Here is a 27,420-nt window from a genome sequence, read left to right as displayed (position 1 = left end):
TCCATGTCTGCTGTAGCGGCAAACAAGCAAGGGGGAGCAGCAGACCTATCCGCTGCAGCATCCCCACAGGTTAAAGTACAGTAAACCACAGGTGGAATATCTGCAGCCGAAATTCCTTTCACTTTAGGTGGCATAAAAATCTGTTATTTTACTTTCCATCGTAAACAATAAAAATGGACACTAACGAGGATATCAAACCGATACCGATCAGAAGCAATGCTAGGCGGCCAACGTTTGTGTAGGAAGTTTTCTTCACATCACATGATGCAAACAGCCAATAAATGTTTAGATAAAATCATTTATTGCTCTCATTGGAGAATGATGCTGCTGTCTGATCTGTATTTAAAAAAGCCTATCTATTGAAGAGTTCCATTTTATTTATGTATCGTTTTCTAATTATTTTACAACTTTGATGACCAAAAGTAGGTAGGCCCTAACGGTTCCGCGGTCCTTGGTTTCAACACTAGAAATCATTCCATCTATCATCTATACCCACTTATTCTTGGAGGGCATGGGCTGGTGTAACTGGGCCAAGCCTAGCAAAGAACGATTTTCTTTAAGTACATGACCTGTAAGTAGCTGAATGACAAGGAAACTGAGTTTAATACATTATTCCTGGCATATCTATTGACAAGTATTTAGAAGTTTTTAAAAAGGTCTGTGCTTTGTAAACACCAATTACTAACAGGGATTGTCTTTGAGATGTCATACCACTATCACTGAAATCTACACAATGTGAAACTACTAGATACGATGAGGTATGTTAACGAGGAACTTATGCTCAATTAAAGTAAATTTGCCATCATAAATGGAAACTTTTACCCTCAAAAATTTATAGATTACATTTTTTAAACCAGTCCGACAAGTGCGGTATACACTCAAAAAAACAGAAAATGAAATGGAGCAGTTTTCCTTGAAATGACTTAGGCTGAAATCCAACACACACGCATATTAACACAATATTCTGGTTTATTATGCAACAGTTTGAAAGTTATACTCAAGGAACTAATAGCAACAATGCTCGAATGTTATTTCCATTATTATTTGATCAGTGCAGGTGGGTGTGTGTTTGTGTGTGTGATACAAGTTAAAAACAAAAATAAACAGTTGTTGGGGCAGACAGCTGTGTTGAATACTGCAAGGGAATTAAATGAAATATTCTGAGTCCTGAATGAGTCCTGGAGCAGATCAGGTTCTAGAGAAGTCTCAGATGGAGTAGAGTCTGAGCTGCTCCTCTAAGTCTCCTTCAGACATATTCCCAAACGTCTGCCTGTTGTCTTTCAGTAGCTGGAAGATGGCGGCCAGCTGCTCACGCTGCACCCTGGGGAACAGATACCAAATGAAATGTTCACAATATGTTCCTGAAGGAAAATAATAATATCTTACAAACAGAAGACTTTGCACAAGGATTTCTATGGATCTGGCCGGTGAAATTCGGGCCCAGCGATCCAAAATGTGGAAAAACATATCTATACAGAATCTACATTTGGAAGAAAATCATGCAGCGCTGACATTAGTTTGCTGTACAGTGCCTTGCAAAAGCATGCTCACCTCTCACTCTCACATTTTGTCTCATTACAGTCTCCATGTAATTTCACAGGGAGTTTTGTGACAGACCAACACAAAGAAGTGCATAATTTTTATATCGAAGTAACATTATACATGGTTTTCAGATGCTTTTACAAATACATAAAATAAATTAATTTAAATCTTAAAAGTGTGGCGTGCATTGGTATTCAGCCCCCTAAATAAAATAAACTCATTACTTTCAGAGGCCACCTAATTGGTAAATAAAGCCAACCTGTGTGTAATTTAATCTCAGTATAAAATCCAGCTGTTCTGTGAAGGTCTCAGAGGGATTTTCTTTTAGAGAACATTAGTAAACAAACAGCATCATGAACACCAATGAACGCTGCAGACAGGGCAGGGATGAAGTTGTAATAGAGTTTAAAGCAGCACCAGGTTAAAAAGCAATATCCTAAGCTTTGAACACCTCACAGAGCACTGTTAAAAAATGCAGAGTGGCAAAGAGACCAAAACTCAGCATGTTACATGAAATATCCAAGTCTGCCAATAACTGTGAAACACGGTGGTGGCAGCATCATGCTGTGGGATGCTTTTATTCAGCAAGAACAGGGAAGCTGATCAGAGTTAAAAGGTAAGATGGATGGTGCAAAATACAGTGCAATCCTGGAAGAAAACCTCCTAGAGGCTGCAAAAGATTTGAGAGGGTGGAGGTTGACTTTCCAGCAGGACTACAAGCATAAACATACTCCCAGAACTACAATAGAAAGATTTAGATTAATGCATATTCATATCTTAGAATGGTTCACTTAAAGTCTAGGTCTAAATCTAACTGAGAATCTCTGGCAAGACTTGAAAATGCATGTCCACAGATGCACCCCATCCAGTTTAACTGAGATGGAGCTATTCCGCAAAGAGATATGCAAAGCAGATATAGACAGAACTCAAAAGGCTTGCAGCTATAATTGCAGCAAAGGGTGGTTTTCCAAAGTCTTAACCTAGGGGTGCTGAATAAAAATAGACTCCACACTTTTCAGATTTTTATTTTAAGGGATTTTGAGATTGGATTAGGTCCTGTCTAAAACTTTGAGAAACACTTTGCCTATTCTAAATGTGTGACCATTTGTGTGGTGAAGGTTGTATTTTCCTTTTGTAGTGACGTTTAAAAGCTGATAAGTGATTGCCTGAGTGTTGATTTTGATGACTCTGTATACTGACATACAGACTTGTTAAAAGGAGCTTCTTAAGTTTACAATTGGTTATGGTCCAAGTGAGAGACATGTGTCCTGAAATCTTTGCTCAGAGTTGATTGTAGGACATACTTCAAACTCTGACTTGCAGAGCTGAAACCACATCTGCTATCCTAACAATGCTGCCATTGTTAGTTCAGCAAAACCCTAAAATACACATCTGTGTATTTTTCTTTTCAAAAAGGGACACACAAGCAAGCTAAAACACAGGTCATATTAACCACAAATGTCATCAGGAAGCCCTTTACAAGACAAACCAGGTCAAATATCAAAATAAATAGAACCCAGATCTGTCCAAATTAAGTTAATATGCATTTTATTTCAGTCCGATCCAATGATAGCTAGAGTCACAAACCTATCATGTGTGATCTGACTAGAGCATATACATTTGCTGTGTTCCCTGCACAACATCTTTCATTAATACTCTCACAAATCTCTGAGGCTGTTGCAGAACATCTGGATTTATAGTGAGATTAAATTACACACAGACTCTTTTTACTAATTGGGTGACCTAGTGGATGAAGGCAGATCAGGTCACTGGAATTTATTTAGGAGTAAAAGAGTAAACTCAAAATGTAAATATTAAAAATATACACAAATAAAAATGTATAATTTGCAAATTCTTATGAGAAACATTCTTAAAGAGATGAGCATTTTTATATATGAACATTTTTTAAAGCAGTAAGTAGGCAGAAATAATGGAATTTTTTGTGATTGCCTATTGCGCAGTCGTATAATTACCTTAAATCCTATAAACATGTGGGGGGTGCAAACTGTGCACCACCCAGTAATCTCATACAGTGAATGACATATTGCAACATATTTTCAGTGCAGTGTTTACTGTATTAAATCCATCCCAATTTAAGGCAGATGGGCGGAGTGGAAAATGCTTGTATGAGATTTGAGCTAAAAGCAGCCTAAGTAAAAGAAAGCCTTCTACTCGTCTAGATACCGGCTAATCAGTGAAAAATGGTCCACTGAAAAGCCCATTAAATAGGAAAACTTATTGATATCAGTGATACCCTAATAAGTCATCCAATTATTCAAAAATTCCCTTTAAAAAATACTGAACACACATCGTACTAACAGCCTCATCTATCTGGATGCAAGAACATCAATGAAAAACGAATTAATTTCAAACATTTAACCCAAAGTAAAGCTCATATTATATACATATCCATTATACAGAGAGTGATATACTTCAGGAGTTTGTGTTAAATTTGATGATTATGGCTTAAAGCTAATAAAAATGCAAATAGTACACAAAATCAACATGCTTTTAATTCAGATGTGGCATACACAGTCCTGTAGGCCATAACAATTTAAGAGTTTCAAGAGTTTGCTTGATGCTTTCGATGTTTCTGATTCCAGAGTGGCTAAGCACAAGAAATGTAACAGATGTAGCTAATGTCCTAGATATGTCTGTGAGGGGTGACTCTTGAAGCACTGACTCTAGCCCCTGACCGCTGTCAATCTCCCCCAAACTCTTGAATGGGTTTTGCTTCAAAATCCTTAGGGATGCAGGTGTCCATGCTGCTCGTATAAGTTTTTCTACCACAGTTCTTCCTTCCATTAACGTTCCACTATAAATATTATTTTACTAATTAATCTTCTCAGAAACAGAATTTTGGGTTGATTCACTTTAAGCCAGGATCATCAAAATTGAGAAAAATAAACATTTTCAATATAGCACTCTATTTGGAATGAATCTATTTTATGTAGGGTTTTCAGTTTTTGAATAAATTATTTAAACAAAGAAACTTACGGATGTTATTCTATTTTTTAAATGCACCTGTACCTGATTGGACTGCTCAAGTCCAAGTATTGTGATACTCTAACCCCCTCTTGTGGCAGAACAAAAAACAAAAACAACAAGAGATACAATCAACACCTGCTGAGGCACACCTGTGGACCACAAGTCTAATGGAGGATGAGAGGGCGTCAGGGGGAGAAAAAGTGGGATCAGATAAGCAAAACTGCACTGTTACATCAGTCACTTCATGGCCACATGAGGATAAAAAGCTGCTGAGGCAAACACCGTTGCTGAGGTCAAGATTGGCAAAATGCTAATTGACTGGGAGTTGTTTTCTACCCCAATGGCCAGAAAGGGACTATTTTGGGACATCTAGGAGAGAATAACTCATACTTTACCACATATCTGCTCTCTTTTCAGGTTAACAGACACTTAACGTCTGCGTTGCATTTACTCCTGCAATGATAAGAGCAGGATATGCAGATATTTTATAGAAAGAAATTCCAATAACTAAGACTTTTTTTCCAAGTAGTGACTTAACGCTTGGATTTGTTTCTGTAAATCTCCTGGTTTTCATCCGTCAGACGGCTAATGGTGCTTAGCAGAGGCTCAGTCTCACCTTTACTCTGTCCCGCCTAAAGCCGAGCCCTGACACAGCAGACAAACGTGCGCCATCCAGAACCACACGTGAAGCAGCAAAATAGAAGATGGTCTCGGTACTGATGCCGATCAACAAGTAAGACAGACCATAGACCAATTGGACTTTCAATGGAAACTGAATTTAAACATTTTATTGCATTTTTTTCATCCAGAAACAGTTTTTGTGGTTTGTGGGTGTTTGATTTTGCCATATTGACAAATTTGTTTAAGGCTGGAAATAATTATTTATACACAACAGATCAGTTATCAGAGCTATCGATGGGCTGCCAAGTTGAGCACATGCCAGTACAAACCTTAACAGTGTAAAAATATTTAACAGCTCAAATATTTACAGCTTTCGGTCTGTTTATCCACCTTTTTCATGTCAGTGAAAAAGGTAGGATGCATTCTTAGGGCAACGTTTGGCAAGACAGCACAAGTTGCAGTAAAGCAAGTTTTGTTTGGTTCATTCAGTGCTGAAGCCACAGTTTGCAGCTTAGCTTGTTGCTTCAGAAGTTGTGTGTCGAATCACAATCAGCTTTGTTGGCCAAGTTTGTGCACACAAACAAGCGATTTGACCTTGGTTTCACATGTTCACTGCATTCAACCATCCGAGATTGGGTTGCGGGGGCGACAGGTCCAGGAAGGACCTCCTCCTGATTGTTCTGGAGTATTTCAAGGCGATCCCAGGCCAGACAGGATATAAAGTCCCTCCTGCGGGTTCTGGGTCTTCCCCGGGGAAGACATTTAGTTTGCATTGTTTACTAACAAATAAGGAATTAGTCCAAACAGGGAAGAAATATCTAAAATTGGAAGCAACTACTAAAAATCTGGTATGTTGGCCTTTTTGACAAAGGAAGGAAAATCCTTTGTGGTTGGACTGCGATTGTCCACCAGAAAAGATTTGGCTTCTGAAAAGTATTAACGGCACCGCTGAGAGAAAGTGAGCTATGATTTTCAGTATTAGAAATAAGTAATGCAGTTACATTTTAAAATAAATAACTTACGAATGCATTGCATCCCAGGTTTCAATCCCACAAAGCATTATCAACCCGCAACAACAAATTGCCACATAACAATAGTAAAATACACAATTAATATGTTTGTAAATTGAAAAGCACAGAGAATGCATAGTCTAATTAAATTAAATTGACAACATCTGTGTATTGCAGCTGCCTGACAGAAAGATTTGCCTGGTCTCGCTACACATGAGCAGCCCCTGTCTGTGTCTCTGCAGACAATGACACCAGAACTCAAGCTCGGTTAGAAGGTGCTGACTGGGCTCTATGTCTGCTGTGAGCTGCATAAAGATCTGCCTAACCTCCTTAAACAAAACACGACAAACCTTATTACTGTGTCAGATTTAAAGCTCATCTGCATTAACAGAGTTGAAAAAGCAGCCAAAAAGGACAGTATGCTAAGATGCTAGTAAAGGTCATTTCCAATCAAAGGCCATTTTTTCACCCGAGCCTTCCAATTTTTCAAATATGAATATAAAATGATATATGCATATAATTATATTATACTGTTTAAGGTGTAGAAGTTGAGGTTCCCACATGTTTCATGTGTATTTGTGCTGTGATAAACCATTTGTTTACATGGAAGTCCTATATATTATACCCACAAAGCATCATCGGTTATAGGAATAAAGTAAATAAACAGTGCAACTTTTATTAAAAAAATGTTTTCCAATTTGTTTTTTTACTGACCTCTGCTCCTCTTCCAGCTCTTCTTTGGACATCATCACCTCTAAGTGGTGCGACCGTGCCTTTCCAGGAACATACTTCAAGGAATTATTTGCATCCGATCCCACTTTCACTGTTTAAACAAGAAAAAAAATTAATAAATACTGATCAAACGTATATACACACTTTACATATTTTGTAGTATTAAATATTGAAGTGAGAATGTAAGAAGATGCTTACGGTTGTCCTCTGGGCTCTCTGTGGCTCCTTCAGTCTGGGGATAAGAGAAAGCACACTTTAGGAGCTCCGTATCAGAGAGCCCAATGAAAGACCTGCGGCCCATCCCTGACGAGGCCTCGGACGAGTCTACCTCTAAGCTGGGGACAGACAGGCTCGACGTGGAGGACGAATATTCGACTGCTGCACCCTCTTCTGTGTGAAGCTGCTCCTGCCAGAGAATTATTAAATCAGAAGTGTTCTCCCCTCTTAAATTCAGCAGATCGTGCTTTTGTTGCATGTCTGGTATCTGGCCTTTTCATCTGAACCAGGTGACTGAGCTGGCAATAGTTCTGTGTTATTAATGCGTGAGCGTGTCTCAGGTGACATCTTGCGGCATATTTATGAATGGTAAACACAGGTCAGAGATGGCCTGAGTGGAAAGTGAAAGCCATTCCCAACCATACCTTTCAAAATAAAAGCAATGCTAAACAGTTTAAAAAAAAAAACAGATGTGACAGATTTATATAGTAGTCCTTTTGTTATTTACACAACTTGCAGGTTCAATACTACCTGTTTATTTTTATTTCTTTATCAATCATCAAATACATTTTAGATTAAATGAAACCAACAAAAGAAACTAACCCTTGAAAAAGCTATTAATATTATAATATTATAATAAATATATATATATTTCAATCTGAGATCATTGAAACTGGAATTTGTGCTGCAACAATGATTTTTACGTAATAAAAATGTAACTTGGATTTCTGGTTACTTTCTCTGGATCTTGCAGATTACATAAAATAACACTAAATCAGATAAAACTATTTCAACCTGATAGTTTATATGTTGTACTTATAAGAGTAAAATGGGACGCCTGTGGTTTAATGGGAAGAGAAGTCATCTTGCAGTCAGAAAAGTTGTGGGTTCAAATCCTGCTTTATTCCCTATCGCGTTTCGATGTGCTTCTCTACCTCACATTGTTTAAAATCTGTCTATTGGTGCATGAATGTGTGCACATTTTTGAGTGTGACTGAGTCAATGGGGCTTTAGTGAACAGCACTTTGATTGGCCAGTATGACTAGAACAGTGCTACATAGATTCAGGCCATGTATTTACCATTTAAAATGACATGCACAAAACTGTCAACCTGTGGCTCTATTGAGGTGTTAAATAACATGTTTGCTTTTATAGTGGCCTTCAGCTCGTCTGCTTTATTGCCTCTGGTGCTTCTCATTTTTCTCAATAGATATTTCTGGCAGATTGGGCAGGTGCCAAGTCCTGCTCTAAAATAAAATCGGTCTCTGCATAACGCTTGCTAGCAGAGGAAGCGATGGCACTGACTTTGGGCTGGATGAAACACTGTGGAGCAACACCAGGACATAAAATGGCTCCCCAAATCAGTGACTGTGGAAACTTTACTCTGGACCTCAAACAACTTGGATTCTGTCTCTATGCCCTCCCTCCAGACTCTGGAAGGAGCTTGATTTCCAAATGTAAATTTTAGTTTCATTTGAACAGAGTACTTTCGACCACTAAGCAACAGTCCAGTTCTTTTTCTCCTTAGCGCAAGTAAGAGGCTTTTGACGACTTCTCTGGTTCAGGAGTAGCTTAACACAAGGAATCTGATAGTTGTAGCACATGACCTGCATACATCTGTGTGTGGTGGCTCTTGAACCTCCAACTCCAGCCGCTGTTCTCATCTCGTAAATCTCCTCAAAACTTTTCAATGGACTTTGCTTAACAATCCTCTCAAGGATTTGGCTATCCCTGCTGCTCGGACAACTTTTATCCACATTTTTTCCTTCCACACAACTTTTCATTAATATTCACCCTGTAGAAAACTGCATTTAGGAATGACCTTTTATAACTTAACCTCCTGTGACAAGGTCAACAGTGTTTCCCATGATTGTGTAAGCCATGACATAACATTTTTATTGGTCTCATGTAATGTTCACATTTTTTGAGAAACCAAATATTGGGTTTTCATTACTTTTGAGGCTTAATTATGAAAATAAATAGCCCAGAAATGTATCACCCTGAGTTAAACTAATCTAATATGCTTGTTTCACTTACGAATTAAAACACTATAATAAATTAACTTTCCAATGATAATCTCATTTATGGAGTTGCATCAGTACATTGCACTTTAGTTAACTTTATTGGTGCATGTATTACACAATCCCAGAGCTTCTTCAGGCTGTTTCTGTACATCCAGACAGTATTTGACTCGTACTTGACTCAAACAGATTAAGGGAGATTTATGCAAAGAAGCAAATCTCCGAATGAAACAAAACAACCACACTTCCCTGCAGGATGTCAGACCTACTCACAGATTTCACTACATCCCAGTGGTCGTGTGAGCTCCCACTCATCTCACTCCAGTTGTCCGCCGCCTCCTTCCTCTTCTGCCCGCTTACATGGCCGTTCAGCGTCGCCTCGGACTTCGCCGATCCTCCGGCCGCACCATCTCCTCTCCGGCCGAAGTAACTGCGCGCGTTCGCGAAGTCCGCCGCGGGCGACGAGCCATTGAGCAGCGACGTCGCGACCACGACGGCGAGCAGCGTGAAAATAATAGCGGACAATATAAGAGTTGCGTCCATTGTTGGGTCACTCCTGTCGCGTCGCCGCCCCGCTCAACGATCACCTGAGCCGACAGACAGCATTCACTCACTCAGCCATCCCGCTGCTTGCGATAATCCCCCACTGCCAAACATCAACGTTAACGACTGCAGTTTATCGGATACGGGACAATCTTCTCTCCGAACAAAACGTCACATCCTCTGGTTTTACGCCACCCCCCACCTCCTCCTTCTCCTCACCCCGCCCTCTTTATCCGCAGACTACCGGCGCTTGGATAGGGCAGGTGGGCTGGCACGAAGCCGCGCAACGTGCTCGGCTCCACACTTATCTGCGTCTGCAGATAATCCCATCAGCAGGACAAACTGGTGGATTCAAATGGTTTCTGACAGAACCCGTGTCCTGGAGGAGCAGGCTGATAGAGTAAAGCTGTCAGGTGAAGGGAAAACATTCTTACCCTCTTGTCAACACCTGAAGATAAAGTAGGAGTAGGATACTAGTAAATACAACGATTAAGCATCAATATTATGACTACCTACCTAAAAGTGTTTTCAGTCCAATTTTTATTGCAGCAGCTCCTTTAAGTCCTGTAAATTGCAAGGTAGGGCCTGGATGGTACAGATTTGATTATCCAACACATTCCATAGATGCTTTGATTGGATTGAGATGTGGGGAAGTTGGAGGCCAAGTTAACACCTCAAACCTGTTGTAGGCAATAGTAATCAGGCAATGCTATTTAGATCAGGGGTATGCCACCTTTTCGTCACATGGGCCAAAATCAAGTCAAAAGGGTTGGTGGGCCAATAAAAGAGATTTTATTTTTTTAAAATCACAACAAACTATGTTTTGATTTTTTCCCCCTGCTGTACAATAAACAAAGCATGCTATATCTATTCAAACAATTTATATTTAAACAAATAAGGCAGTCAGATGTATCATTCTTGAAATGCAGTCGGGGCTGCACAAAATCAGTCTGGGGGCAACACTTTCGTCAGCGTTGGTCTGGTTTTAGGCGTTAAAATGGTCTGCAACAATGCTTTGGTAGAAGGTACGTGTCAAAGTAGCATCTACAGGTCCTTCTCAAAATATTAGCATATTCTGATAAAGTTCATTATTTTCCATAATGTCATGATGAAAATTTAACATTAATATATTTTAGATTCATTGCACACTAACTGAAATATTTCAGGTCTTTTATTGTCTTAATACAGATGATTTTGGCATACAGCTCATGAAAACCCAAAATTCCTATCTCACAAAATTAGCATATCATTAAAAGGGTCTCTAAACGAGCTATGAACCTAATCATCTGAATCAACGAGTTAACTCTAAACACCTGCAAAAGATTCCTGGGGCCTTTAAAACTCCCAGCCTGGTTCATCACTCAAAACCCCAATCATGGGTAAGACTGCCGACCTGACTGCTGTCCAGGAGGCCACTATTGACACCCTCAAGCAAGAGGGTAAGACACAGAAAGAAATTTCTGTACGAACAGGCTGTTCCCAGAGTGCTGTATCAAGGCACCTCAGTGGGAAGTCTGTGGGAAGGAAAAAGTGTGGCAGAAAACGCTGCACAACGAGAAGAGGTGACCGGACCCTGAGGAAGATTGTGGAGAAGGGCCAATTCCAGACCTTGGGCGACCTGCGGAAGCAGTGGACTGAGTCTGGAGTAGAAACATCCAGAGCCACCGTGCACAGGCGTGTGCAGGAAATGGGCTACAGGTGCCGCATTCCCCAGGTCAAGCCACGTTTGAACCAGAAACAGCGGCAGAAGCGCCTGACCTGGGCTACAGAGAAGCAGCACTGGACTGTTGCTCAGTGGTCCAAAGTACTTTTTTCGGATGAAAGCAAATTCTGCATGTCATTCGGAAATCAAGGTGCCAGAGTCTGGAGGAAGACTGGGGAGAAGGAAATGCCAGAAGTCCAGTGTCAAGTACCCACAGTCAGTGATGGTCTGGGTGCCGTGTCAGCTGCTGGTGTTGGTCCACTGTGTTTTATCAAGGGCAGGGTCAATGCAGCTAGCTATCAGGAGATTTTGGAGCACTTCATGCTTCCATCTGCTGAAAAGCTTTATGGAGATGAAGATTTCATTTTTCAGCACGACCTGGCACCTGCTCACAGTGCCAAAACCACTGGTAAATGGTTTACTGACCATGGTATCACTGTGCTCAATTGGCCTGCCAACTCTCCTGACCTGAACCCCATAGAGAATCTGTGGGATATTGTGAAGAGAACGTTGAGAGACTCAAGACCCAACACTCTGGATGAGCTAAAGGCCGCTATCGAAGCATCCTGGGCCTCCATAAGACCTCAGCAGTGCCACGGGCTGATTGCCTCCATGCCACGCCGCATTGAAGCAGTCATTTCTGCAAAAGGATTCCCGACCAAGTATTGAGTGCATAACTGTACATGATTATTTGAAGGTTGACGTTTTTTGTATTAAAAACACTTTTCTTTTATTGGTCGGATGAAATATGCAAATTTTGTGAGATAGGAATTTTGGGTTTTCATGAGCTGTATGCCACAATCATCCGTATTAAGACAATAAAAGACCTGAAATATTTCAGTTAGTGTGCAATGAATCTAAAATATATGAATGTTAAATTTTCATCATTACATTATGGAAAATAATGAACTTCATCACAATATGCTAATATTTTGAGAAGCACCTGTATATTGGTTTTCAGGAGACATTGCTGTTTGGTGGTGTCAAGCAAATGTGTGGATTTCAGGTTAACCCGTGACTTCCTCTCCAGCTTTGCTGAAAGGCCCTCAGTGACAAGCCACCAGGAAATTTAAAGCATTTTGTCCTTTGCAAACTGGGATGGTTCTTTTGATGTTCATAAAATGGAAGCAGCCACAGAGAGGAGAAAATGTTGCGTTAACAGTGAAACACAAGCATGGCCTGACTGTTACTAGTCGTGAACTGTTTATTTAGTGCAGCTAGCTTCAGGTACTGCTGGAAGAAATTCTGCTTATGCAAAAGGTTCTGAGGAGGTTACACACCGGTTATGAAAGGTGAAGTGGCATTTACTTGACGTATAGTTTCTAATGTTATGAACCTGTTGTATTTTCAGGCCAGATTGGTAAGGTGGTGAAAATGTGGGGGCGGATGAAGTTGAAGGAGGTGCTCGCCCAAGGCTGCATTCATGCAAGAACCACCGCCAGGTCAGACCACCTTCTCCCACTGCTCACTGGTCCAGTTCAAATGCTTCACATGCTCAGTGTTGGACAGAGGTCAGTGTAGACATCTTGACTGGTCTTCAGCTTTGCAGCCCCGTGCACAACAAACTGTGATGTAAAGTGTATTTTGGCATCTTTCTATCATAGCTTGCTAAGAGTAGCTTTAAAATTGTCACCTGAGTGAGAGGCGTGGCTTGCCTTTAGTTTCCACACCATGACCATCCACAGTTTTCACAACTAGAATTCCTTTCAAACCGTTGAATTTGTCTTTTTTGTAGCCTTCAGAGACTTCTTTCCGCCAGTCGAGTGGCAGTGCACAGCAACAGGTGTGGGAGGGAAGGTGCTGTTTTACCCTACTCTCCATACAGGTAAAGAGAACACTGGTCACTGTAGCATTTTACCTGGCATCTCATTAAGAGGCTTTTAACCTCTAGAACATTGTGATGACAAATATTACATTTTTGAAAACTGTAATTTTTTTAAACATTAGTATACCTTGATACCTATAATCAGCCTGCATCTAGATCATGTCAACAAATTCTGATTCACATTAAGTCTGCATTGCAGTTCAGGCAAATTCATGCCAATTATAGTTCAATCCAACAAAATCAGATTCACTTTTATTTCAGTTTAGGCCACTTTATTCCAGTTTAACACTATTACTGGTCGCCAGTCCATTGCAGGGCAACACAGAGACACAGGACAAACAACCATGCACCCAACCACTCATACCTAGGGGCAATTTAGAGTGAGACCAGTTAACCTAACAGTCATGTTTTTGAACCATGGAAGGAAGCTGGAGTACCTGGAGAGAACTCACGCATGCATGGGGAGAACATGCAAACTCCATAAAGAAAGGCTCCAGGCTGGGAGTCAAAGCTGGGACCTTATTGCTGCAGGAGGGGCCATTGGGGCCATTTGCAGCCCCTGGACTGATCAAATGGAAAACACACTTTTGTCATCTTCAATCTAAAATAAAATAAACTAAAAAGTAATTTCAGGACTAAGACTTCCCCTACTAATAAATCAGTTGGTTTATTATTTTACAACAGCTCAGTGAACCTTGATATCTACAGCTTCCTTTTATGAACAAATGGTTGGCAACAGCTGTGTTCATTGTTGATTAACAAACAGATGAACTCTTCTGTTAAGAAATGTTCATGTGTCGTTTTGAAAGTAGTTTTTCTTCACCTGTGAAGAAAACAAAGTAGTCATGTTTTAGTCTCTCAGTTCTGGTTGGTCTTGCAGAGTAAATTCAAGGTTCTTTTGATAACAATCCACGTTATTAGCAATATGAAGAAAAGTGGAACCTGCTCTGTGTTTGAACTCTACCTGTATACAGGTTAATTGAAGCCATTAAGGGTTTGCTCAGTAGACCCTGGTTATTTAATACTTGGTTTTGCCACCACACTGGCCTGTTAGGTGCATGCTTCTAAAAAAATAAAACAGCCAGGTAACGTTTGGATCAGTATCAAGTCAAGGACATCGTATATAGAATACGAATCATCATCACAACATCAATATGTAGAAAATCGCAAGCGAAGTTTCCACAGTCTATGGTTCCACAAACTATGGAAACTTCAAACTGAATATCAAGAGACTTGGATCTCTTGGACCTGATTTCCAAATGAAATGCTACATTTACTTGCATCTGAAGAGGACTTGGACCACTGAACAATAGTTCAGTTTCTTTGTCTCCAAAGCCCAGTAAAAACTGGGTTCACATTGTGCAATTTGCCACTTACACAAAATCTTTCACCGTGATTGATTTGTAAGAAAATCTCAAAACCCAGTGTTCTGAGAAAATAACAGCAGTGTGACACTGCAGCAAGATGTCTATTGCCCTTTCGCCTTGCTATGAGCACATCCAGCATGGTCTCCTTTTCATAAACTATGTCAAGTAGTAGAAGCATATACACCAGTAACCTGCTCTCCATTTATTGTTGGACTAATTTCTCTCCGATCTGGTGCAACATACCAAACAGCATGGCAGAACCGTCAAGACTTTGTTGACCTCAATCACATTTTCATATTCGGTAGAGGTTTGGAAATCAGACACTTGTAACCCATATTCCTGGATATCCTGTATTTAGTGTAGTGTCTCCAGGTCACGCCTTGTGAATCTCCCTCACTGGCTTCTTACAATCCCCATGGCTGCAGTTGTCCCTTCTGCTTGCACACCTTTTTCTGCCAGTTTCTCCTTCCACTCAACTTTCCAATCTGCATAGATTCAGCACTCTGAACAGTTCTAGTGTACTTAATTTGAATTCTTGGTTTCCATTAACTGAAAGCCAAAACTATAATTAACACAGCTTAAAATATATATAACCATATAATTCATCTGCATAAATTTTTATTTAAATAAATTTTTTTTTGAATACTGCAGAATGCATATTATCTCAAAACTACTTTATTCAAAAAAGTAGACCAAGATCATTTGTATTAAAGATACTACACTAACCAATACAATGTGTTATAAATAAAACCACAGTCCTTTTTATTTCCAACAAAGATCTTTATTTGCATTCATTTGAAGTAGTTACAAGACATTTGAGGTACACAGAAGAATGCGATTCAAAAGGTTTTTTGAGAAACCATTAACTGCCCCTTAACCCTTCTCTTTGAGTCCCACTGGACCAGTTTTCAAAGCAAAGACCAATTTAGTGGGTATACCACGGAGGGAAGGTTGGGACACAAAAGAGAAGGAAGGGTAAAAAGGATAGAAGACAATATGTACAGCACATGTAGGGAAGTAGAGGTCACAGACAGGAGAGGATGGATGATCTGCCACACCTGTGAGCTTACAAACCGGCAAACGGCAGCGAAGGGTCGAGCCCCGGAACTGCACCGGGCACTCAGCACCGCAACACGCCACACCATGTCACCACCGCACTGCACCGCATCTTAACAGCTAACCAGCATTACTCAACTGCTACACAACTGCGCCTAGTGCACAAAAGATACACAAGAAAGAGGGTTAGAGTCATAGGAAAGCAACTTAAACTAAACAGAAAAAGCCGAAAAAATGTTGCTGGATTAAGCAAATCACAAAGTGGCTTTTATGTCACTGTATACTAAGCCATTTCCCCCCCAAGAAAGAGTGGCAATACAGCTGTAAATACTGAAAACAAAGAGTAAAAACAGCATTTTCTACATCAGCTTTGCAAATAGGTTTGTATTCAACCAATAAAAAAAAAATTGTAAATGGAGCCTGCTGAAAATTTTATTTTGATTCAGAGGAATTTACTTACAAATTTAATGAAAAAGCCCGTCCCAAAAAACAGTACATTGAAAAAACACCTCCCTTTCAATATACTCAACTTTACAAATGATGCCAATGTTACAGAATTTGTATTGGCAGATTACAAACAAATTTAAACATTTAAAACATTTTAGACCAACATCCAATTAACCTTTCAGTCTGCATTCAGTGGTAATAGTGGAGTCTTCTTGCTCAAAGTGCGGCTGCTCCAGATGTCCTCAAAGGCTCAATGCAACCGAGATCTGGAAGAGAAAACAAAACTTAAGTCACCAAGAGCAAAAACAGGAGCCGGCATCAATTCCAGTAGCTGATCTGAATATTTAAATACTTGCAAGAAAACAGGCATACATTTAACTCAGTAACACTTCCTTATTTTACAGTTTCCTGGCCCAATTCCTTCCACGCTAGCCCTAAATAGTCTTACACCCGGGCATATTGGGAAAAACAAACCTCGGGGTCAGCTCCCTTTCTGTGAGGTGGAGGAAACCACAGGCACAGGTGGATAAACTGCTCAGTGCATCTGCCTGTGTGCCTCGCGAGAACGTACCTCAGCACACCTCATACACCAAGTGACAGCCCGAACCACCGCCATGACGACCTGCTTCATAGCAACCACCGTTGCCTTGGTGACCTGCTCCTTAGCAACTGCCATGGCTCTCAGCAACAGCAGGTCACATGGGCGAGTCACACACTAACTGCTCTCACACTGCAACACCCCCATCTCCTCCTCTCTTTGCAAACAGGACTCAGCAGCTTGGAGGAAAGAATTCCACATTTAGGTGAACGATTTGAGTGATCATCCCACATTCCAACCACCTGCCTCCCCTCCCAAACAAGTCAATAGAAAACTGAGTACAATTTATAACGATGCTTTTAAACCAAATCCCCTGTTGCCTGTGTGCGCTTTAAATTGGCCAGAGAAAGTTTCAAAATAAAGCACACACAAAGGTAACACTGCACATTTATCAAAGCTTTTTTTTTTTTTTTTTAGCCTTCCAGAAGCATTGTGCACACTTTTTTGATGCAAAATCAAAGCATACAATAAATCACCCGTTCCCCAGAATACCGTCATATTGGGTCCACATTTGGGTTAAGGCTCTGCTTCGTTGTTTCCTGGTGATTTAGGTCCACTCTTGGACTTTGACCTGGATCGGGACTTTGACGCCCTGTTGGATGCTGGGGTTTGACTCCTCGACTTGGACCTGGATCGCGATTTGGACCTGGAGCGAGACCGAGACCTGGAAGGAGTCTTCGACTTGCTGCGCCTGGGTGTCCTGGACTTGGACTTAGATTTGGATTTGGACTTTGACTTTGACCTGGACCTCGATCTTGATCTGGAGTAGGAACGGGACCTGGAGCGGCTGTAACGGTTACGGCTCCTGGATCGGGAACGGCTTCTACTCCTGGAGCGGCTGCGGCTACGTCTGCGACGGCGGGGACTGGCTGAGCGACTGTAGTTACACACAGAAAAATAGAACATTTGATTAAAAAAACAGGAAGCAGCGACCTTGCAACATGCGTCTTTCTTCTCTGTGACCATGTGCCCATTTGAGCACATGTATAACAAAAACGTTGTAATAAACTGATATGCAACATTACCTCCGGCTTCTGCGTCCGTAGCCCCCGTATCTGCGCGGTGGAGCTCCTCTCCGGCTATACATCGAGTCAGGCGGCCGTCCGTAGCGGGCCATCTGAACCCGCAACTCCCGCCCGTCGAGCAGCGCGCCATCCATGGCGTCCATTGCGTCTTCGGCGTCGCGCTTGTCGAGGAAACGTACGAATGCGAAGCCGCGGCTCTCCTTGGTGTACCGGTCCCGGGGGATGTACACGTCCCCCACCCGACCGTACTTCTCAAAAACACGACGAAGAGTCTCCGGCGAAGTTCTGTAAGTCAGGTTGTCCACTTTCAGGGAGGTCATCCCCTCGACGTCTGGCGGCGGCCTTCCGTAGCTCATTTTTTCTTGGTCGTCTCAAAACAACGGCGCTAGGCTTCCCAGACTGTAACTGTGAGGCCCCTATGGCGCAATAAAATGGCTAAATTTGGTCTTAAAATGGCAAGACGGTGAAGTCCCAACAAATAAATCTAATTTCTGAAACTATAACCACTCAGTAACGGTCTGACCGCGTTGCTTTTCACCTGAAATGGCGGCAGCGCAGCTTCCTTTTCCCTTTTTTGTTTGCGCCCGTGTTGGCCTCTTCTGATTGGCTAATCAGCTATCCGCCTCTTTCTGTGTCTCATTGCACTGCCCCCTGTCGACTAGGAGTTCATTCTAACTGTAACTACAGAAATCGACAAATTTGATGCAATTTAACTAATGGTCATTTTTTTCGATTTTCGTATTTACCGTGTCATATTACATTAGCCTTTTCCAAAATTCTGTAACTTCTTGACTATGATATAGTCCGTTTGTTCATTGAGTGACAGCATACAGCTTACAATGTTATTCGCTTCCTAATGCTTCCCATTTTCTGCTTCAATAAAAGAACACATGCCGTTTACCATCGTCGGCTATTTGTTAAAAAGGCCATTTAAAACATACCAAATGATGAATGATGTTCATTTTTATGGAATAATTGGGATTTCCTACAATCACTACAATCAGGATCGCTTTTATCTTTATTTTTTTTTATTAAGGTTTCCAAGTTTACCTGAAAGAGTCTCACAATAGTAGAACTGGACAAGAAAGTTAGATTTTTTTATGAATGGGTTCATTAATGTGTCAGTCGGTGGCAGTGTATGTACGTATTCCTCAGTCCAATGTAATGGTTTACATGCAAGTAAACCATGAACACCAACACAGATCCAAGATAACAGCTTTTGTTTGTCTGTCCGCTGTAGTGACCTCTACGCATGAGAGTAAATCTGTTAATTAATGACCCTTGGTCAATATTTTTATAAAGTCTGGTAAAATGATTATAAGCCTGTTTAAATCTTTGCATGAGTGAGTTTAGTCACAGACCTTTATCAGACATATTAATTCCAATTTTTAGAATCAATTTTAAACCACAAAAGCACACTGGTAAAGCAGCTATTAATTCAGAATTGTGTATCCAAGCATAATAAAAAAATTAAATGGAAAGTTAAGTGGAAGGAAAAAAAAAACTCTGGTAGAAACACCATTGTGCCAGAATAGCTGCCAACTTCTCTTTTTTTGATTGAAACCTATTTCAGTCAATTGTGTCGGTCTATGTTCTATCCTAAACCAATCACATCCACCGTGTATTGTATCATGTATACAAGTTTCACCTACTCATACGCATACAGCTCTAACACTGATTCTAACACTAAAGGCATGGTAGCCAATATATTTCGTTTGGAAACACTTTGGACATACCCACAGAAAAACATTTCCGGAATAATATTAATATTTTCATTAAAAAAAAAAAGTCCAGATGAGGAAATGTTACATTTCTGTGTTCCAACTTTCAGACACCAAAAAATGGGAATTTGATTGCTTAGGTTAAATGTTTAGAGGATTACCTTTACAGAGTGTGTTGTTTCAGAGGGTTTATTTGATGTTTATTGAATGTTGTAAAGTACAATAACAAATAACAATAAATAAGTCCTAACCCTTTTAGATGCATCCCTTCTACAACACAGCTAAATCTAATGGCTCGTTACTAGGTCTCTCTGGAGCTAAACGACATGCCGATGAGGGAATTCAGCTCGATTCGATTCAGGTGTGTTGGAGAAGGGATGCGTCCCAAAATTGCAGGATAATACCTCTGGAGAACTTGTTGGGCACATCCGGTAGGTACTGCTTACAGTCTACTTAGTCACCCCTTATGCTACGGGTCCTCTTAATGTTTCAACATTCCCCATTTAACTGAATTACATTTACTTTAAACTTTATTTTTTATTTATTTATTCCGAAAAACCTTCTTTAAGACGAATTTTGCTGCATCCCAAGACGATTTTGTCACTCACAATATGGTGGACGCGCTGACGCATCGTTTTTACGGCGCAACGACGCGCTTCCCGTGTTAGCCTGTTCTGATTGGCTATTCAGCTATCTGCCTCCGCCTTCCTGTGGCTCTAATGCCCTGCCGCTGTGTAACTGTTACATTGCCCTCTGTTGAACAGGAGTGTATAATAACAATAACCGTAGACCTCTATTTCTGTCGTTTTGTTTTGCTTAACTTGTTAAAAACGACCGAAACAATCGTTCACCTGCAGCTCGGGATGTTTTCTTTCTCTGAACTACATAAATTTTAGCGTATTTTATTAAGTGGTTAAAAACAACATCTAAGCGCTCTGAATTCTCCGATTGCACTTGTTTCATGATCAAATAGCTTAAATTGAAAGGCTTTAAATGTTTCTCGCCTGGTTTTAGGCACGCAGCCGCCCACTGCAGTGCAGCAGCAGTCTATCCGCTAGGAGCAGCTGCAGAGAAGGGGACTGCGCAAAAAAAAAAAAAAAAAAAACAAAAGGAACACGGTCAGGATTTTTGCCCGTGTGACGTCATGGGGATCCACAGGGCTCTCTGAAAGGACCCAGCAACGCCAAGCGCCGGTGGAAGTAGGGGAGAGGATACACAATCGGCCGAGGCGGAGGTGTCGGAGAGCGTCTCTTAGCTGCACGGTGTCCGGTGAAGAAGCGGATCCAGGCTCGGAGATTTTGGCTTTAGTCCACCATGAGAGCGCTTCCCAGCGGTTAAGGCGACTGCTACCTCTATTTTCTGCCTGAAAAAACCCCCAACAAAAAACATACACACACAGACACAGAGGGGATAAGCAGCCAGACAACCATACTAATCCCCGGGACGGTCACATTCACGGCGGAGCCTCGGCGCCGACAGAAATGAACAGGAGCAGCACGAACTGGAATAAATGATAGCGAATAAAGAGCCGCAGCGCACAAAGCGACCCTGAAGTGTTATGCCCGTCGGCCGTGTGGTCTGTTTTTGACTGGAAATGGGAGCTTTGACAAGCAGACAGAACATAGGCGTGGAAGAATTGGACATTCCGTCCAATTCGGTGTACCGTTATCCGCCGAAATCTGGTAAGTCAACAACAACAGGTCAAACTGGGGAGTTTTGCTGCTCCAAAGATCCCTGCAGACGGTTTATTCTGAGCTCCATCAATAAACCCGGTTAGCTGACGGGCCTGCAGAGCACCTCAGCCTCTAGCATAAAGTAACTCCTGCTGTTTTACCTGGAATCTTTCTTAGGACTTATTCTGCATATTCTAGTTTATTTCTAAAACAACAAGATTAATGCATAATTCACCGAAAAAGTAATGCCTTGTCATTTTTTTTTTAGCAGTGGTGCCACCAATGGGGGGGGGGGGGGGGGGGGGGGGGGGGGGGGGGGGGGATGTCCACCCCAATCGACTTGATGCCCCCCTCTTTGTCAGATAATGGCATATGCATAAAATATTCTGGTCAACAATAAAGAGAGTTGCAGTATTTTTGAAGAATCAGAGCTATATTTGGATTTGGATTAAGATGCATGTTTTTTTTTTTTTCTGTCATTTTTATAAAAGTTTTATTCTATTTGGTATTTTATGATTGTTGATGTAATTGTGAAGCACTTTGGTCAAACGTTGTTGTTTTTAAATGTGCTATACAAATAGATTTGATATTGACATTACACACATCCTCCTGAATGCACCACTTTTTACTATGAAAAATGGTGGTGGCATTCATTGGGGATGCTTTTCCTCAGCTGGTCAGAGTTGATTGGAAAATGGATGGATCTAAATGTAGAGCAATCACAGAAGATAATGTGAGAGGCTGCAAATGACTGGGTGGAGGTTCACCTTCCAGCAGGGTGACCTTAAATTTACCGCAAGAGCTACCGCAAGAGCTACAATGGAAAGGTTTGGATCTGGTGTCTCAAACTTTTAGATGCATTCCTGGTCCAATGCAATTACATCAAATAGTGTGAAATCAAACCACAGAGACCTGCTGGTTACCAAATGATTTGCTTAAGGTGTGCTAAAGCAGGCATCTGAAAGTAGCACACCAAGCACCAGAAGTGCAGAGTTTGTAATTCCTGATTTAGATCAAAGTTTATGTATTAGAATGGCCCAGTCAAAGTTCAGTCGTAATCCCATTGACAATATGTGATAAAACTTGAAAACTGCAGCTCTCATATCCTCTCTGAAGTTTGTTTTTAATCTCACAAAGAAAGTTCAATAAATACTTTTGGAAGACATTGTGTAGCAGAAAGGAACCAGGATAGCTTTCTTACAGTCTGATGGGTAAACTGGTTTTGAACCTAAAGCTGATGTGTCTTCCCTCAGTTTTTATGCCGGGTTGTTTTGGTTTTTTTTCCTTGCTGCACATTGCTCATCATCCCCAGCCTGATTTAGGTTTAATCCTATGTAGCGTTAAAAATGAGATTGTGTTAGAACATATGAAGATATTACTCTTCACAGCTAAGGCTACATCAGATAGACGTCTAAAACATCAAGAGATAAATGTGGAGTGTTATTTTGCTCATATATGTGATTGCATAATATTATTCTCAGAAAAGGCTTAAAAGGTCAAGGCAGAAATGTTGATTTGTGGATGCCACTGTTGCCACAGCAGCTGTGTAATTTGGGAGCCTGACACAGAAGGTGGTGGTGACTGCAGCCTGTGAAACCAATCTGTCAGCCCTGGTTCCTGTCTGTGGGATCTGGTGACAAGGCCACTTTTCCCACCTGCTGTAAATAATAAGAATGTGATGAGGAGTAGAGACAAAGAGCTTTGTCATTGTGCCTTTTTTCCTCCAGTGTGGTAATGGCTGTCATTGTGTGACAAAAAGATAATTCAGAGAAGCTATTCCTAGGTTCCCTGGCAGAAACGTCACTGCCTGGCGGCTCATCGTGTGTTGAGACGATGAACCACCATTACAGTCTTATGATATTAGCCTGGCCCTGTCATTAAAAAGCAACATGTCCATTAAAGTTTCTTGTTGTCCACCTTGAGTCTCTGTAAACATCTGAAAAAGCTGCTGGCTGGTAACAACCAGGCTTTTTTCCAACATTTGTACATCAAGCCAAAAAAAAACGGCTTCCTCCCCCAGAGATTTATCGCCTTTTTGCCAGACTTCATTTTGTGAATGATAAATGATGACATTTTGGACTATGTGGTCATGGTGTTGGTTCCAGTCCAATAAACAACAGCTTGATTGATTATATCAGATTTTATTATACATTTTCTTTAGGCCCATAGCTCAGGATAGTTATACTAATTTCCATGTCCGAAATCATGCAGTAGAAGAAAAGTGAGCACAAAGCAGTCACATACACAGCTGAAACTTGCCAAAGAGTGATGAAGTTAAATTTGGAATGATGAAATCGGGCATTATTGCAGAACTTGACCACTCAAGACAAAAGTACTGATTGCTAGGTGTATCTTAAATGTGAATTTATAAATAAAAATGCTTCTGCAGCTGCTCAAAAGGAAGTATTTTCGTACATGATAGTATTTTTGCTCACAGAACACCTACAGTTTCCTCTGTGGTCTGGCTGTTGACTCTGCTGTAGTTGTTGGTCATAGCCATTGGCATGAATTCTATTGTGTACTCATGCCTTATCATTGTGTTGCTATTTATTGTAAATCCAGGATTCCAGTTGGTTCGTAATCCTGGGGCAAAAATCATTTCCGTTAGAGAAGCAGGTTTTTTTTCCGGGTAAGAAGAAATCCATCCCCCTGACCTGTTTTTTCAAAGGACCTTACCTGTATTTCCCTTATAGATTATCTTTAAAGCAAAAGTTATCACCTCCTTTTTTTGTGACCTATAGACGACCACTTATCAATTTGACACATTCACTATTAAAGGGTCTTTATTTTCCCTTTACGGTAATATTTGCACCATACCTGAATTCAGAAGAAATCCCTCCACCAATGTTATGCCTGTAATTTATAGTCCGTTCATAGCAGTGAATGCAATCACACACTTGTAGATATAGGTAGATTATTGACGTCCAGATGGAGATGGTATATTCATTTAAATCTGAACATTGACGTTTTAGTTTATGTCAGAGTGACTTAATTTTAGATACCAGAATGCTAATAATGCATTTAGTAATGCTTGTAATTAACAACCTACTTATTATTGTAATTATTTCAACCGCTACACTTGTTTTTGTTCACTTGAATTTCTGAATAAATAGTTAATAATTGTAGAACCTGGTGAAGACCGGAACATATACAAGTAGAAACATAACAATCAACAAAAGGGTTTTTCTTAACCATGGCTGTAGTTCTGCCTTATTTCTTTAGTAGTTCCTCTTTGGGTACCTTAACCATGTTAAAGTACCCAAAAAACCAACAACAACTAAACAACAGGGACATTTTTATCCTCTCGAAGCCACTTATGTTCTTAAAATTTTTTTAAATCTCATATATTTTAAATAAATGTCTTTAAAAACGATTCTCTCCTTCTCTTTTTGCAGGGAGTTACTTTGCCAACCATTTCATCATGGGAGGGGAGAAGTTTGACTCCACCCATCCGGAGGGTTACCTGTTTGGGGAAAACACAGACCTTAACTTCCTGGGGAGCAGACCAGTAGCAGTAGGTTTTTTTTTCACACTGACGTTTAATTATAAAGGTTGCTATGACTGGGATCTTCAGATAAAAAATAGTCTAACTTTATTTTGATTGGTGGTTCTCAAACTTTTTATGAGTACCACCCTTTACCTTTAATGGCTTTTAATGCTCCTTTTATGCACGTAAATGGGTCCGCCCATTTCTAACTTTGTCAAGCCCATGTTTTCTGTGTGTTTAACCATGTTTCAGTTTCAAGTCCGAAAACCAGTGGGATTGGCTAATTGATATACTCATCTACTAGGTTAACTGCTATTAAATATACATGCTATAAACAATATATTTCTCTGCATTTTGAAATATATTGCCATATTGAATTTTGAGGTTGGGGTTGAACAAAAACTTCCATATTACCTACTTGGAATTTTATTTTATTCCCAAGTAAAAATGAAACTAAATATTTCAGGCAATCACAGACAGATATATTCTTTCCCTTTTTGTTTTCTGTGACATAAAACAAGAAACTGAAAAGTCCAAGTGCTGTTTTATTCTTTCAAAACAACTGTCAGTGTGGTGGTACGTGGAAAACGTGTATAGAGGTGGTCTTTGAAAGGCTGAGAACCACTATCTTACTGCAGATGTTATCAGCTAATTTATTTATATACACTGCTCAAAACAATAAAGGGAACACTTAAACAACACAATATAAATCCAAGTAAATCAAACTTCTGTGAAAACAAACTGTCCACTTAGGAAGCAACACTGATTGACAATCAATTTCACATGTTGTTGTGTAAATGGAAAAGACAACAGGGGGAAATCTTTGGCGATTAGCAAGACACTCAATAAAGGAGTGGTTCTGCAGGTGGGGACTACAGACCACTTCTCAGTACCGATGCTTTCTGGCTGATGTTTTGGTCACTTTTGAATGTTGGTGGTGCTTTCACACTGGTGGTAGCATGAGACGGGCTCTACAACCCACACAAGTGGCTCAGGTAGTGCAGCTCATCCAGGACGGCACATCAATGTGAGCTGTGGCAAGAAGGTTTGCTGTGTCTGTCAGCGTAGTGTCCAGAGCCTGGAGGCGCAACCAGGAGACAGGCCAGTACACCAGGAGACGTGGAGGAGGCCGTAGGAAGGCAACAACCCAGCACCAGGACCGCTACCTCCACCTTTGTGCAAGGAGGAACAGGAGGAGCACTGCCAGAGACCTGCAAAATGACCTCCAGCAGGCCACAAATGTGCATGTGTCTGCACAAACGGTTAGAAACCGACTCCATGAGGATGGTATGAGGGCCCGATGTCCACAAATGGGGGTTGTGCTCACAGCCCAACACCGTGCAGGATGCTTGGCATTTGCCAGAGAACACCAGGATTGGCAAATTTGCCACTGGTGCCCTGTGCCCTTCACAGATGAAAGCAGGTTCACACTGAGCACATGTGACAGACGTGACAGAGTCTGGAGACACCGTGGAGAGCGATCTGCTGCCTGCAACATCCTTCAGCATGACTGGTTTGGCAGTGGGTCAGTAATGGTGTGGGGTGGCATTTCTTTGGAGGGCGACATGGGCCTCCATGTGCTCGCCAGAGGTAGTCTGACTGCCATTAGGTACCAAGATGAGATCCTCAGACCCCTTGTGAGACCATATGCTGGTGCGGTTGGCCCTGGGTTCCTCCTAATGCAGGACAATGCTAGACCTCATGTGGCTGGAGTGTGTCAGCAGTTCCTGCAAGATGAAGACATTGAAGCTATGGACTGGCCCGCCCGTTCCCCAGACCTGAATCCGATTGAGTACATCTGGGACATCATGTCTCGCTCCATCCACCAATGTCACGTTGCACCACAGACTGTCCAGGAGTTGGCGGATGCTTTAGTCCAGGTCTGGGAGGAGATCCCTCAGGAGACCATCCACCGTCTCATCAGGAGCATGCCCAGGCGTTGTAGGGAGGTCATACAGACACATGGAGGCCACACACAATACTGAGCCTCATTTTGACTTGTTTTAAGGACATTACATCAAAGTTGGATCAGCCTGTAGTGTGTTTTTCCACTTTTATTTTGTGTGTGACTCCAAATCCAGGCCTCCATTGGTTAATAAATTTGATTTCCATTGATGATTTTTGTGTGATTTTGTTGTCAGCACATTCAACTTTTTACAGAACAAAGTATTCAATGAGAATATTTCATTCATTCAGATCTAGGATGTGTTATTTGAGCATTTTATTTTTATGAGCAGTGTATATCTTAACTATTTTAACTCTCTAAAAACTCTTCAACATTGTCATCTGTTTTAAAAATATGGTGTTCTTAATTACAGGTTCTTCAAAGTAGAGAAATCTGAGGTATTTCAAACTTTGTGGGGCTTGGTCTACGTTGTGGAACTGCATAAGCTACATGATGCTGTTCTAAATTAACATTACTGACAATCCTACACTTTCCTTCAATGAAGTCTCTGCTTTCATTATGTTAAAGGTCAATTCATGCACCCTAGTTCATTTTATTGTTCATTTGACCAGCTTGTGGGTATTGAATTTTGTCTCCTGTGCCCAGAGATGGGGACTTGAGTCTGCAACTTAGATTTGAATCACACTTAAGTCGCAAAAACAAAGACTTTAGCTAGACCCCCCATCTAAAGACTTGAGTTGTGGGACTCAAGTCTGCTGAACAGTGTTTTATCTCATGTAGTCAGTAGTGCAAGTAAGACGCAAATGTAGATTTTTTTTAAATCCATGTTGTTGTCCCCTATGAGTTACTGTAGTGTATGCAAATGACTAGTTGCCATTGTAATGTTACATACTGCTTTGTAATGTTTCTTGACACTATGTGCCAGTAAAAACCAATAATA

At 40.9% G+C, this 27,420-nt stretch overlaps 3 protein-coding genes across 15 annotated transcripts in view; 1 reads left to right on the top strand and 2 right to left on the bottom strand.

Annotated features, from left to right (window-relative positions):
- Positions 1-951: 951 nt before the first annotated feature.
- LOC124874795 (matrix-remodeling-associated protein 7-like) lies at positions 952-9,840 on the bottom strand. Of its 4 annotated transcripts, XM_047376333.1 has the most exons (6): positions 9,404-9,840; positions 7,222-7,299; positions 7,092-7,125; positions 6,876-6,984; positions 4,926-4,983; positions 952-1,321 (listed from the first exon to the last, which is right to left on the bottom strand). In XM_047376333.1, exons 1-5 carry the CDS (start codon positions 9,671-9,673, stop codon positions 4,944-4,946), a joined length of 531 nt encoding a protein of 176 aa, XP_047232289.1. In that variant the 5' UTR covers positions 9,674-9,840; the 3' UTR covers positions 952-1,321; positions 4,926-4,943. The 4 variants fall into 4 exon arrangements, with proteins under 4 accessions (XP_047232289.1, XP_047232288.1, XP_047232287.1 ...); XM_047376332.1 differs by lacking the exon at positions 4,926-4,983 and having other exon boundaries at positions 7,222-7,293; positions 9,404-9,838; XM_047376331.1 differs by lacking the exon at positions 4,926-4,983 and having other exon boundaries at positions 9,404-9,835.
- A 5,486-nt stretch (positions 9,841-15,326) lies between these two features.
- On the bottom strand, positions 15,327-18,281 carry srsf2a (serine and arginine rich splicing factor 2a). Of its 2 annotated transcripts, XR_007039887.1 has the most exons (4): positions 17,694-18,281; positions 17,161-17,545; positions 16,246-16,336; positions 15,327-15,778 (listed from the first exon to the last, which is right to left on the bottom strand). XR_007039887.1 is itself a non-coding variant. In XM_047376304.1 (3 exons), the coding sequence occupies exons 1-2, from the start codon at positions 18,047-18,049 to the stop codon at positions 17,185-17,187; spliced, it is 717 nt and encodes a 238-aa protein (XP_047232260.1). In that variant the 5' UTR covers positions 18,050-18,281; the 3' UTR covers positions 15,327-16,336; positions 17,161-17,184. The 2 variants fall into 2 exon arrangements, 1 of the variants encoding a protein (XP_047232260.1); XM_047376304.1 differs by having other exon boundaries at positions 15,327-16,336.
- Positions 18,282-19,521: 1,240 nt separating this feature from the next.
- rnf157 (ring finger protein 157) overlaps positions 19,522-27,420 on the top strand; it is a 33,300-nt gene continuing 25,401 nt past the window's right edge. The window contains exons 1-2 of one of the 9 annotated variants that reach the window (XR_007039886.1): positions 19,522-21,096; positions 24,483-24,601. Coding sequence is in view for 8 of the 9 variants with exons in the window: in XM_047376303.1 (XP_047232259.1) it covers positions 21,009-21,096; positions 24,483-24,601 (207 nt within the window). In the remaining variant the exon portion in view is untranslated. The remainder of the gene's footprint in view (positions 21,097-24,482; positions 24,602-27,420) is intronic. The other 8 variants (XM_047376303.1, XM_047376300.1, XM_047376301.1 and 5 more) reach the window with 8 other exon arrangements.

This window comes from Girardinichthys multiradiatus, chromosome 10 (assembly GCF_021462225.1).
Source record: "Girardinichthys multiradiatus isolate DD_20200921_A chromosome 10, DD_fGirMul_XY1, whole genome shotgun sequence".
NCBI classification, from domain to species: Eukaryota; Metazoa; Chordata; class Actinopteri; order Cyprinodontiformes; family Goodeidae; genus Girardinichthys; species Girardinichthys multiradiatus.
Note: the sequence above shows the minus strand (reverse complement) of the source record. Positions and strands in the feature narration are given on the sequence as shown.

Excerpts from the sequence above, each read along its gene's own strand:
- LOC124874795 (XM_047376331.1), bottom strand. The coding sequence starts at position 9,673 with ATGGACGCAACTCTTATATTGTCCGCTATTATTTTCACGCTGCTCGCC. Across the intron at positions 7,126-7,221 it reads TGTCTGTCCCCAGCTTAGAG|ACTGAAGGAGCCACAGAGAG; the intron begins GTAGACTCGTCC and ends TCTTATCCCCAG. Across the intron at positions 6,985-7,091 it reads AGAGAGCCCAGAGGACAACC|TGAAAGTGGGATCGGATGCA; the intron begins GTAAGCATCTTC and ends TTGTTTAAACAG.
- srsf2a (XM_047376304.1), bottom strand. The coding sequence starts at position 18,049 with ATGAGCTACGGAAGGCCGCCGCCAGACGTCGAGGGGATGACCTCCCTG. Across the intron at positions 17,546-17,693 it reads TACGGACGCAGAAGCCGGAG|TCGCTCAGCCAGTCCCCGCC; the intron begins GTAATGTTGCAT and ends GTGTAACTACAG.